The sequence below is a fragment of the Tachysurus vachellii genome, chromosome 3 (assembly GCF_030014155.1).
Source record: "Tachysurus vachellii isolate PV-2020 chromosome 3, HZAU_Pvac_v1, whole genome shotgun sequence".
In the NCBI taxonomy this organism is placed as follows: Eukaryota; Metazoa; Chordata; class Actinopteri; order Siluriformes; family Bagridae; genus Tachysurus; species Tachysurus vachellii.
Window position 1 is genome coordinate 12,271,808 of NC_083462.1, and position 11,432 is coordinate 12,283,239.

Here is an 11,432-nt window from a genome sequence, read left to right on the forward strand (position 1 = left end):
CATACTTTTCTTGTTTGGTTACTACGTTTAAGCATCCAAAAGCCCCCCACCCAATACACACACACACACACACCACAGACAGACAGACAGACAGACAGACAGACAGACAGACAGACAGACAGACAGACAGACAGACAGATAGATAGATAGATAGATAGATAGATAGATAGATAGATAGATAGATAGATAGATAGATAGATAGATAGATAGAAAACGGGTTTATGGAACAGTTTCTGAATAAGTGGTTATTAACAGAGACTATGATTGTGAGGGGCTGTGACTGTGAATTGCATAAAACATTATCCACAAGCACACACGTCCACATGAACGGCACACATGTCTGCTACTATTACTAAACAATTTCAGTGCCACTGCAGCCTCTGGTGGATTGACAGTCAATTTAAAGTGTATAGAGGTTTCTGACTGATTTCTATTTTTAAGAAATGTTCATTGAAATATGAATATTAGCAACAGTAATATATACTTAATCTTGTTGTTATACCATAAAAAAAGTATAGTGTAGCTATACTGTAATATAGTACTGTAGTACTGTACTCCTTCAGCATGCATAGGCTGTATGTTAACAACAGTATAATTAAATCCTGCTTATATTCATATTTTAGTGTTTCTAGCTGAACAGAATGTACAAATGAACATGAACCAGCTATACTATACTTCAATCAACTTAGCTATACTAAAGCTAATTAAATCCTGCTTATATTCATATTTTAGTGTTTCTAGCTGAACAGAATGTACAAATGAACATGAACCAGCTATACTATACTTCAATCAACTTAGCTATATTAAAGCTATGTAAAGCTGCATTACAGTGTTGCTTGAGAGTTTGTGAAACCTTTAGAAATTCCTATATTTCTGCATAAATATGACCCAAAACATCATCAGTTTTTCTAAAAAAAAAAAAAAAAACTTCATCAGAAGTCCTAAAAGTAAACAAAGTGAACACAATCAAACATATGAGCCAACAATATTATACTTTTTCATTATTTGTTATTGAAAAAAATGATTCAGCATTACATATCTGTGACTTGCAAAAGTATGTGAACCTGAAGTATGTGAAATCTGTTGCAAGCCCTTGTGCTGCAATACCCATCTAAAACATTATCTTTGTTCCTCTTTAATCATTCTTTGGTAGACAGTCTTGGGTGCTTGTGATTGTTGTCTTGGTGTATGAACCATTTTCTTGAGATTCAGTTTATGGACAGACATCTTGCCATTTTCTTTTAATGATCATTGGCATAATTCTGAATTAATTTTTCCATCAATGATGGCAAGCTGTCCTGGCCCAGATGCAGCAATACAGGCCTATAGCATGATAATACCACCACCATGTTTCACAGAAGGTATAAGGTTCTTATGGTGGAATTCAGTATCCTTTCTCCAAAAATAATGCTTCTCATTTTAAACCTACAAAAAAATTATATTTTGGTCTCATTTCTCCACAAATGATTTTTTTTATATTATAAATATTATTATTTTACTCTGGCTTTTCCACATTTAGCAAACTTCATGGGCAGCAATGTTCTTTTTGGAGAGTAGTGGCTTTCTCCTAGTGCCGACTCTGCCTTGCACACCGAGGTAGTTGTGTTCACCTGATGGCAGCTCATGAACATTCACATCAGCCAAAGTAAAGTTCATGTGTGTTCTGGGTAGTGAATTATGGTGCAGCCATTATTTTGGTGGTCATACATGTTGGGAATTGGAGTCTACACAATGTCATAGAATGCTGGTCAGAAAGAAGAGTCTGATGCCTTTAGTTTAATCATAAAAGTCATCCTATATAACCCAAATTAATCCAAAGGCAGGAATAACTGTATTTATTGTTAAATGTCCTATCCATGTATTACAATTTAGTGGACTTAAATTATATGTTGATGCAGGCCAGGTCTAGAGAGCTTTACTTTTTTCTTTCAGGTTTGATATGCTATAAGGATTATTTTAATTTTTTTTTAAATCTTCTGAGAAGATTTCTGAGAAGAATTTTTTTTCCTTGTATTTATTTTTTTTGGATTTTGAACTATTGTCATAATAATAATAATAATAATAATAATAATAATAATAATAATAATAATAATAATAATAATAACAATAATAATAATTATTATTATTGTTATTATTATTAGCAGTAGTAGTAGTATAGACCCTTTTTTTGCATCTATGACTAAAGTATTGAAAAAAAATCCATCATAGAATATTAGAAATATGTCAAAAATATTGATAATGAAGAAAATAGAGCCCATTCACATCATTGGTATGAAGTTTTTTGAATAAATATTTACAATTGATTATGTTATCAATTAATTAGTTATTGATTGTGTTAAGTATTTGTTACCATTAAGCTATTTTCTTATTTATTTAATTATTTTATTGTGAATTTGTTGATCAACAAAATGACAAAAGATGGAACACAAATTTTTGAATGAATGTCCACAAAACCTGACTTCAACTCATTCAACTCATTCAGAACTGCCTGTATCATAACCTGCCTGTATCATAACCCAAACTCCCATCATGCATCACATTACCTCTCTATTAAAGACTATTAATTTTAAGATTTTTCTCCTTACTTTTAAATCTCTTCATAACCTTGCTCCACCATACCTCTCAGATCCTACACAGCTCTATGCTTATTCTCTCCCATACACTCTGCTATTCCTCATCTAGGCTCCTCATTACTCCTCCTGCCTGTTTAACCTCCATGGGTCCTAGAGCAATTAGCCAGACTGCACCTCGTCTCTGGTATTCTCTCCTGGAAAACATCCATAACACAGGTTCTCTTACCACATACAAAACATGACTCGAAACCTATTCATTCAGAAGTGCTTATTCCACTATTCAAGATCTTTGGCCACATAAATCTCCTTAAATGTTTAATGTTAGATAACAATTTTTATAAAATATTGTTTTATTGTTGTTTTCTGTTATTTTATTAATTATTAATTGTTTGAATTTGTTTGGCGACAATTAAGTGATGAATGGCGCCTATAAATAAAATGTATTATTATTATTATTATTGCTGTTGTTGTTGTTGTTAGTCATGTTAGTAACGTAGAGTAATATATTCCAAACAATAAAACAATTTTGAATTGAAGGCATTTTTTCCTGCTTCTGGTAATAAGAATTATAAGAACAATAGTTGGCAATGCAGAATATACCATCCTGGCAACATCAAATCAAATTATCTGGACAATAACGTTTCTCTTTATTTCCTGTCTTTTCATGAAATAAAACATATAAGCATAGCTTACATGCATAGTATATCCCAGTCCTTTGAAAAAAATCTTTTTTAACATGTAAAACATAATTCTTTATTCATGATGTCACCAGATTAATATTGATAAACTCGTAATGATGAAAACAAGTTAAAGTGATGGTAAACCTCTTTATTTGGAAATGCCATGAAAGTGTGGTGCAGGTAAAAATAGGTAAATCAATTAACCAGTGAGTAAAGATTTGGATCTTAACTGAAGCAAAAATAATACTATTTGTTTTCATTCTCTAAATATGTCAAGATTGCATTATCAACTTTAAAGCATTCTAGTTTAATGATAATTTAAATGATGCTTAATGTCTAAGGCCCTGATTACAATATTCTAGTGATCAGATTTTCAGATTTCACATCACACATCCAGGAAGCACTTAATGATCCTGAGCCTCATTTCACAACAGGCTACTTCATACTGTTTCTGTATTAGCTTTGTTCGCCACTCTAACAATGCGTTTGTCTCCCATTTTCGTAATTATTTGTGATATGTGACAATATACTACATGTATGAAATAAATATTTTAGCAATTGCTTTAAAACATTGCCAAGTCTTTCAGTTTGAATTTTATAGATGCAACAATGATCGTGATATAAAATCTGGTAATATATTTTCAGCAAGTGGATGACCTTGTTGTAGGAAACATTATTAAGCCATTGAATCTTGTTGCCTATTAAAGTTTTAGAAACACAAAAATATATAGCTAGGCAATTATGAGTAGGAAGAAAAAATGGCTTTAACTACCAACAAGACAAAATACGCTTAATGTGACATGTCTCTACAATAACAAATTCTGCATAAAAATGTTCCTTTCTCACTGCAGTATTAATATAATATCCATGCATATTGTGTAAGGGTCATTACAGCTGCACAATGCCATGCAGTCTCCTATTTAATTAGTAAATTCGCATCTAGTAAATTAATATTTTCGATGTTGGGGTTTTCCTCAATTGTCATGAAAGACCATCACAAGTAGACGCTGAAGATGGCTTTGAGAAACAAAAAATGCCATGTTAGAACAGCTATCCATCATGACTGAGCACTGATCTGATCACTCTAAAGTTTATACCCAGGTGTAAACATAGTCTAATTATGAGATGTTGCCTATTCCTTAAATCCGGCGTTAATTCAAACCAAATCACAGTTAAATCAAACTGAACTTTAACAAAGTGCACTTGGAAAGTCAGGTGCTCTCCAGAAAGCCCAGTATTCCTGAATGTCTTGACGCTGGACATCAAATAATTTGTCGTCACTTCCACAGGCACCACACACCTTTTGCGCCATTTCATCATTCACACTCAGCACAAGCTGAAGCGAAAGACTCAAAGACACTCTCAAGCTATTCTTCTTTTCAATAACGAGTGCGTCTTCAGTCATCTCAATGGTCACGTCATTCTTCAGCTGCTGTGGCAAAGTGACAGCTTTTCCATTGATCTGAAAAAAATATTTTTAATATATTTGTCAGATTTATTAATAATAAATAGGAAAGAAATTGATGTTAAAAATTATTTCACTTTTTTTCTCTGAAAGAAAAAACATAATATGGAGCTTATAATCTATATAATTTATAATTATCTATCTATCTATCTATCTATCTATCTATATATATATATATATATATATATATATATATATATATATATTTTTTTTTTTTTTTTTACTTTATCCACCAGCTGTTTGTTTTAACTTACAGAATACAGAATATATTATATATTTTTACACCTTGATTAATGAGTGCTTTAAATGAAAGGCTTCAGAAGTAAAGAATATAAGAGAATGTAATTTGATCTAGGATACATACCCAAGTGTCCTGCTTCCTGGTGACAGTAATGAAGACCTCTTCAAAGTAGACATAGACAGCCACAACACTGTTTTGATTCCCGTAAGATCCCAACTCAACCACCACCCGGAACCATTCAGCTTCAAGACCAGTGTCACATACTCTCACTAACTCGAAGGCTCCTAAAGACATGACGCCCAAAGTTTCTCCACTGAAAAGGTTAAAGGAGTCTGCCTCCAACAGGCACTGCCTTGGGTAGCATCCACGAAGGCCATTCTGAACTGTGCAGAGCTCACTACTTTTACAACTGATGCTTTCTTTTTTTAATTTGCCAGATGAAAGGCAGGTCACTTGCTCCTGACAGTCATTAGTGATGACGGTCTCACCAATCTACAAAAGTAAAAATGTTAGTAAAGAACATTGGTTTGCATTGTACTTATAGTGCTGGATAATGTCAGAAATGTTCATTCTCTCTCTCTCTCTCTCTCTCTCTCTCTCTTTTAAATGCTACAAGTATAGAATTAGCTAAAAAATTAATTATGTAATACAAATGTATTTATTTTGTCTGGGTCCTACCTTATAGCTGTGTCCATTCTCAAAACAGCCACACTGATCTGCTGTAATGCAGCTAGTCCCATTGTAGAAGAATCCAGGTTTACACATACAGCCTTCAGCACAAGTCTGAATATTACACTTCATTACATCAGAAAGGCCAGGACAAGGTGTGTCACATGCTTTTGCACAGATTTCGTAGACAGTGTTTGCAGGACATGCTAAAGCTGCAAAATTAATAGACTCAAACTTAGAATCAATGGAATTGAAAAAACTTTTGCAATTGCAAGTAGTGTAAAATAAGTGATGCTCTTACGACAGAATGTTGATGTTCTCCAGTTGTTAACCTTCACTCCGAAGTTCTGACAGTCACTCATGTACGCAGCGACACTGTGGCACAGCATATCCTGATCTCCCTCACTCATGCAGACGTCATAAACACAATCTCTGAAGTAGGATTCAGGGTTAATTACACTGTGACAGGCAGCAAATGGCCCTGTAGGGTTGATAATAATACTACAGTCCTTTTCAAATACAACTTTCTCTTTTTGAGGGCACTTTGGACAGAAATCTCCACTGCAGCCATCATCACACACAACACCAGGGACAGCCACTTTCCAAGCCGCTCCAAATGTTTTTATATCTGTTTTTTCTACTGCTTTCCCGTCTGGCAAAAGTAAGTCGTCATTTTTATTACCATTAAAGTTTCCACACATGCCACAGGTCTTTCCTACGTACATGCCAGGGACTGTGATGAGAACCTCATAAATCATATCATATTGCACTTTTAGGCCAAAGTTTGTAAGAATTACATTATGATAGCCCTCCTGCTGGACGATCACTTCTCCATCATTGATATTTACAGGGATGTTGGTTAAGACACCATCAACCTGCAAAAGAGGTGAAACAGTGAAAACTGCTCATTGAAAATTCTGTGACAGTATTATTATTATATCTATTTATAAGTAACAAACATGTTATTTCAAGAGTAAATAATAAATTAATAAATATAATAATATAGCGTCAAATGTACAGTAGGTGGACATCTGACTGTCACACCCATGTTTGGTTCTTCCTTAAACTGTTGCCACACAGTTGCACAGAATCTAATGCTGTAGTATTAAAATTTCACTGGAAATAAACAAACCAAGTAATCATGACATTTAACTATACACAATTAAATAAATGGCTGTGCATATATTAGGCACTTATTTGTCCCATTGTCACAGCATAAGCGGACACTTCCTGGACAGTAGCAGCCCAGCTAATAACAGCATAACCCAAATATGGATTGTTACAGTACTTAATAAACTAGCTGGCAATTGGTACTTTGGCTTTATATTCAACAAAATTGTAATTAAAGTTGTACTAACCATGACCTGATGTAGCTGATTTCTTCGCAGAATTATAGTCATGCCGTACACCTCCACAACAACCACCTTGGCCATCGAGACATTTGGAGTGAGTTGGATTTCATTCCATTTCTCATTCTCTATTATAACTGCAAATGGAGTGAGTTTTGTTCCCTCCAGATGGCAGCCCTTAGCGGCAGTGTATGTACAAGTGCCCTGGAAGTCGTAGGTGCTGTTATCAAACGTGTTGTAGTGAGGATCTCCATAAATATTACAGGTGGCTTGTGGTACTTTATGGCAGCCTCGGGTTCCACTAACAACGGTGCATGCATTTCCAAGTGGACAGCTTTCGTTTTCACAAGTGACTTGACCATTATTTGGATTGCAGGTGCATTTTTTGGTGCAACTGCTATCAGCCCAGATGGATTCTCCAGCCTGCAGGTAACGTTCCTCACCATCACTTTTGTACACACAGCCACACTGATTCTTAGGAACACACTTGTTTCCACTCCACAAGTATCCATCATCACAAGTGCAAGCCTCTACACAGTTTGCTTTGCATGCAGCAGAAGGAGTGGGATTCTCACAGGTAGCAGGACAGGCGCATGACTCAAAGTGACTGTTTGGAGGGCATGTAGGTGTAGCTTAAGGAGTAAAGAAAGAGGATGTATATATTACAGGATGAATTTTACATAGTTAGCTAATATCTAAACATTCTGAATGACATCAAAATTTTATCTATTGCTCATATAATGAATATGAAGAGAATATCCTTTGATACATGGAAAAAATTATTCTGGAAGCTATGATGTTGTTGATGTTCAATGTCGATATTTTGACTTAATATAGTATTTCATTATTTTGAGTTGTTATTCTGATACACATCAGGGTTGCACTGGATCTGAGGTCTATCCAGACACACCAGACATGATGCAAAAACGCATCATATTGAATATTAGCTCATAACTTGTCAACAAATCATGACACATATGTCTAATAATTCAATATAATAATTCACTTAAATGTAAAGTCAATGTTTTGTCTCTTAAGACTTGCTTTCCTAATACTAAATTTCTACTCTTTGAATTTACTCACTATAATGAACTATTAGGATAAAATAAAAAGATATTAACCTCAAAATAATTTCACAGAATCTCATTTTTTTCACATTTCAGGCCTTCTTTACAATGAATTTATCTTTATATTGATTTCATTTAGATGATACTCACGGCACTTAAGGAAGCTTCTCCAGTCATAAACATGTATACCAGCTTGCCTACAGGCATCTGTATACATCTCAGCAGTTTGACATAAGAAATTGCTGATCTTTTTGCCAGTGCAGTAGTCAAATAGACAGTTCTCATAGAAGACATTAGGGTTAATGGCACTCTTGCAGCTATGGAAAGGTCCTTTGGTGAGATATGTTCCGATGCTACAGCTCATCTTTGCATTCATGCGTGTGAACCATGAAGCACCCTCACAACTCTGACACTGCCCTGGACACTCATCATGACAGAAAGCTTCTCCTGATAAACCTGATACTCTCCAGCTCTTTCCCAGCTCTGGAATACTGCCTGCTACACTGCCGCTGGGAGTAGTGAGGTCATCTTCTTTCTTCCCATTGAAGTTCCCACACATACCACACATCCTTCCCTTAAAGCTCTCTGGCACTGTAACTACCATATATTGATCCCAGTCATACTGAACAGACAGGCCAAAATCTGTCTGCATGGTAACTGAAAGGCTGTTTGTTTTGATTTTCACACGACCGTTGTTCAAAACGACTGGTAAGTTCCAATATGATGCATTAATCTGAAATGAAATGGTATGAAATAAAAAATAGCTTGAATACAATTTAGCTATAATACAAAAATAGCTTGAATACTACAATTTCTTTCATTCAAAAATTTTTCGATTCATGATAATCCCATTATACATAGACATACCATGATAAGCCCAACCTCACGCCGGTTGAAGGTGATTGTGTTGCCGTAAACTAAAATAGTGACCACAGAAACCAGTGTATTTTGTTTGTTTCCGTTGCGCTCGTTCTTGGTGTTAATCTGAAATTGTGGGTGTTCGTCATCTATGTGGCAGTTTTTCGCAACGATGTAGGTGCAATTTCCCATGAAGCTGTAGTAACTTCCATCAAATGTGCTGTAATGTGGGTCACCCATAATCAAACAGGTACCCATTGGAGAAGGAGGTGCCTTTTTGACATCTAATTGTACATCCTTCAGTTGACAATCTTCTCCCTGACAGGAGACACTGCTGCTGACACAAAAATCTAGGAAACCAAAATTCATATTATATTATATATTCTTTTCTACATAGATTAAACAACTGCATACTTAGAAATGCTTGGCTTTTAGAGGCTTGCCTAGAGTTATTTTTTTCCTTTGTTTTCATAACTTACCAAAGACAAGCAAAAAAGCAATGGTACAAAGAGCTGCTCTCATTTTTATGCCTGTGATAAGTTTGCCCTCAGTTTGGTGGAAAACTAGGGAAAAAAAACCCACAGATGTAAAAAACAAACTAATTACTTAAGCACAATACCAGAAATAATACTTAAAGATAGAAAAAATAACAATATGTTTTAAATAAAGCATTGGTACATACCGGACGTGCTTTTCACTTGCAGTCGGTTGGGTTTTAGGTGTAGCTGCCTTATATTGTTTTGGATTACCGGACCAGGAACCAATCAAAACTAAGAACAAATGCTGCACAGGCATATGTGGCATCATGCACGTGACAAATTTCATAGCTAATCCATCATGCTCTTATTTGTGTGTGTGAACAGACTGTACTTTAGCCATCACTTATTTAATCATTTGATAAATATCACGTGAAGTACGTGAATAACTTTAAGGCGTGGCAACATATAAAAGAGTATATGCAAACATTTATTTTAAAACAAAAAAAAAGGAGAAACTAACCCCGGTGTCCACTTTCATAGAAACCTCATTATCATTCATGCAACAATCCATGTAGCTGCAAATCAATGCATCAAACATCAGAATGAGGAGTGTGAGTATTGCAGAAGAAACTGATTATTCTGACTGTTTTAATGCACAACAGATATTACATAGAATGGTGCAAAAAACAAAACATCCTAGAAATCATCTTAGATAACACAACATGCTGAACCTTCATGAGGATGGACTTCACCAAAACTGGGCAGATAAAAATCAAGCAACATCTTCAGCTGCCTGATTTTCACCAAAATGATAGAAATGTTAGAATTAAATTTTCTAATCTCACCTAGGCAAAGATCTATAAAGATCAAGTTGGGTAAAGAACCAATTTAACAAATGTATTGGCAAAAGCAATCAGTCTGCCTAAAGACTTCTAAAACCTTACTAACAAAGCATGATTACTTCACACAGTGAATCTCATGAACTTTTTTTACCACAACGACCACCATATGTTGGTGATCACATAAGTGATCTCAGCTGATAAAACAGGAATTGATGTGAATTATGATGTTGGTGGTGATTAAACATGTCCTATCATAAACCTTTTATAGAGCAATGTCTCATGACGGTAAATTTTGTTGAGATGGCACTACTAATGACATAACCTCAAACATAATTAATTTCAGAGGCTATCACACTAGACTAGTCTACTAGCTAATGATATTTAAAAGTAATTCTGTAAAAAGAAGTTAAGAGTCAAAAACAAACAGTAATCCAGTGTACTATACAGTCTAGGAGTTTGGTTTTAGATGTACAAATATTTTGAATGTACAGTTATTATTCCATTATTTGCAATATATCTTAGAAAGTATGATGTTATGATATACATGTGAATCTCTATATCATAGTCACAATATCTGCTCCTTATTATTTTACAGAAATGTATCCAATTTAATTCTAATTATTACCTAGATATCAAGGTGTTGGAGATCGTAAAGTATAACAACCCCAATCTGGCAACTCTGACATTCCCAGGCAATCATATCTTATGGCAATGTGATTCCCGCCCCAGTGAACATCTTCTAGCACATTTTGCAGTTTCCATTTCAACCGGTTATGTAATTATAACTTTATGGAAGTTAAGTGGGGAGAAACCGTGTGGCCTTATGATCGCACAACAAGAAGAATGATTTGCTCATATCTGACATTACTATTTTTAATTAGTCAAAATAAGTAATAATTATTTCAGTGGAAATAAAAATGTATAGAGTTATGAATGAGAACTTTCTTGAGAATATTGGTTAAAAGGCTGATGGGGCTATCTATGTATGAGTACAACTGACTTGAAAGTTTTATATTAAAGTGTCTCTAGTGGGTTTTTTTTGTTTGTTTGGTTTTTTTAATCATAAGTAGATTAGGTTAAAAATGCATAGATGGGGCATTTGGATTAATATTACAACCCATCTACAGATAATATAGAAATTCTTAAAAAAATTAATGAAATGTAAATGTAAATATTAATATTAATATAATAAAATCAGTATTTAATAAT

The 11,432-nt window shown here is 34.4% G+C and overlaps 1 protein-coding gene across 1 annotated transcript; it reads right to left on the reverse strand.

Moving 5' to 3' along the window:
• Window positions 1-3,386: 3,386 nt before the first annotated feature.
• LOC132842851 (IgGFc-binding protein-like) lies at window positions 3,387-9,621 on the reverse strand. Its single transcript, XM_060865766.1, has 9 exons — window positions 9,585-9,621; window positions 9,382-9,465; window positions 8,912-9,252; window positions 8,195-8,777; window positions 6,987-7,609; window positions 5,930-6,503; window positions 5,638-5,840; window positions 5,083-5,451; window positions 3,387-4,715 (listed from the first exon to the last, which is right to left on the reverse strand). Exons 2-9 carry the CDS (start codon window positions 9,422-9,424, stop codon window positions 4,443-4,445), a joined length of 3,009 nt encoding a protein of 1,002 aa, XP_060721749.1. The 5' UTR covers window positions 9,425-9,465; window positions 9,585-9,621; the 3' UTR covers window positions 3,387-4,442.
• Between the last annotated feature and the right edge of the window lie 1,811 nt (window positions 9,622-11,432).

What these genes read in the sequence shown, in the direction of transcription:
- LOC132842851 (XM_060865766.1), bottom strand. Translation starts at nt 9,424, where the DNA reads ATGAGAGCAGCTCTTTGTACCATTGCTTTTTTGCTTGTCTTTG. An exon ending in GTGAGGTTGGGCTTATCATG is followed by an intron (nt 8,778 to 8,911) that starts GTATGTCTATGT and finishes ATTTCATTTCAG; the next exon opens with ATTAATGCATCATATTGGAA. An exon ending in GAGAACATCAACATTCTGTC is followed by an intron (nt 5,841 to 5,929) that starts GTAAGAGCATCA and finishes TTAATTTTGCAG; the next exon opens with CTTTAGCATGTCCTGCAAAC.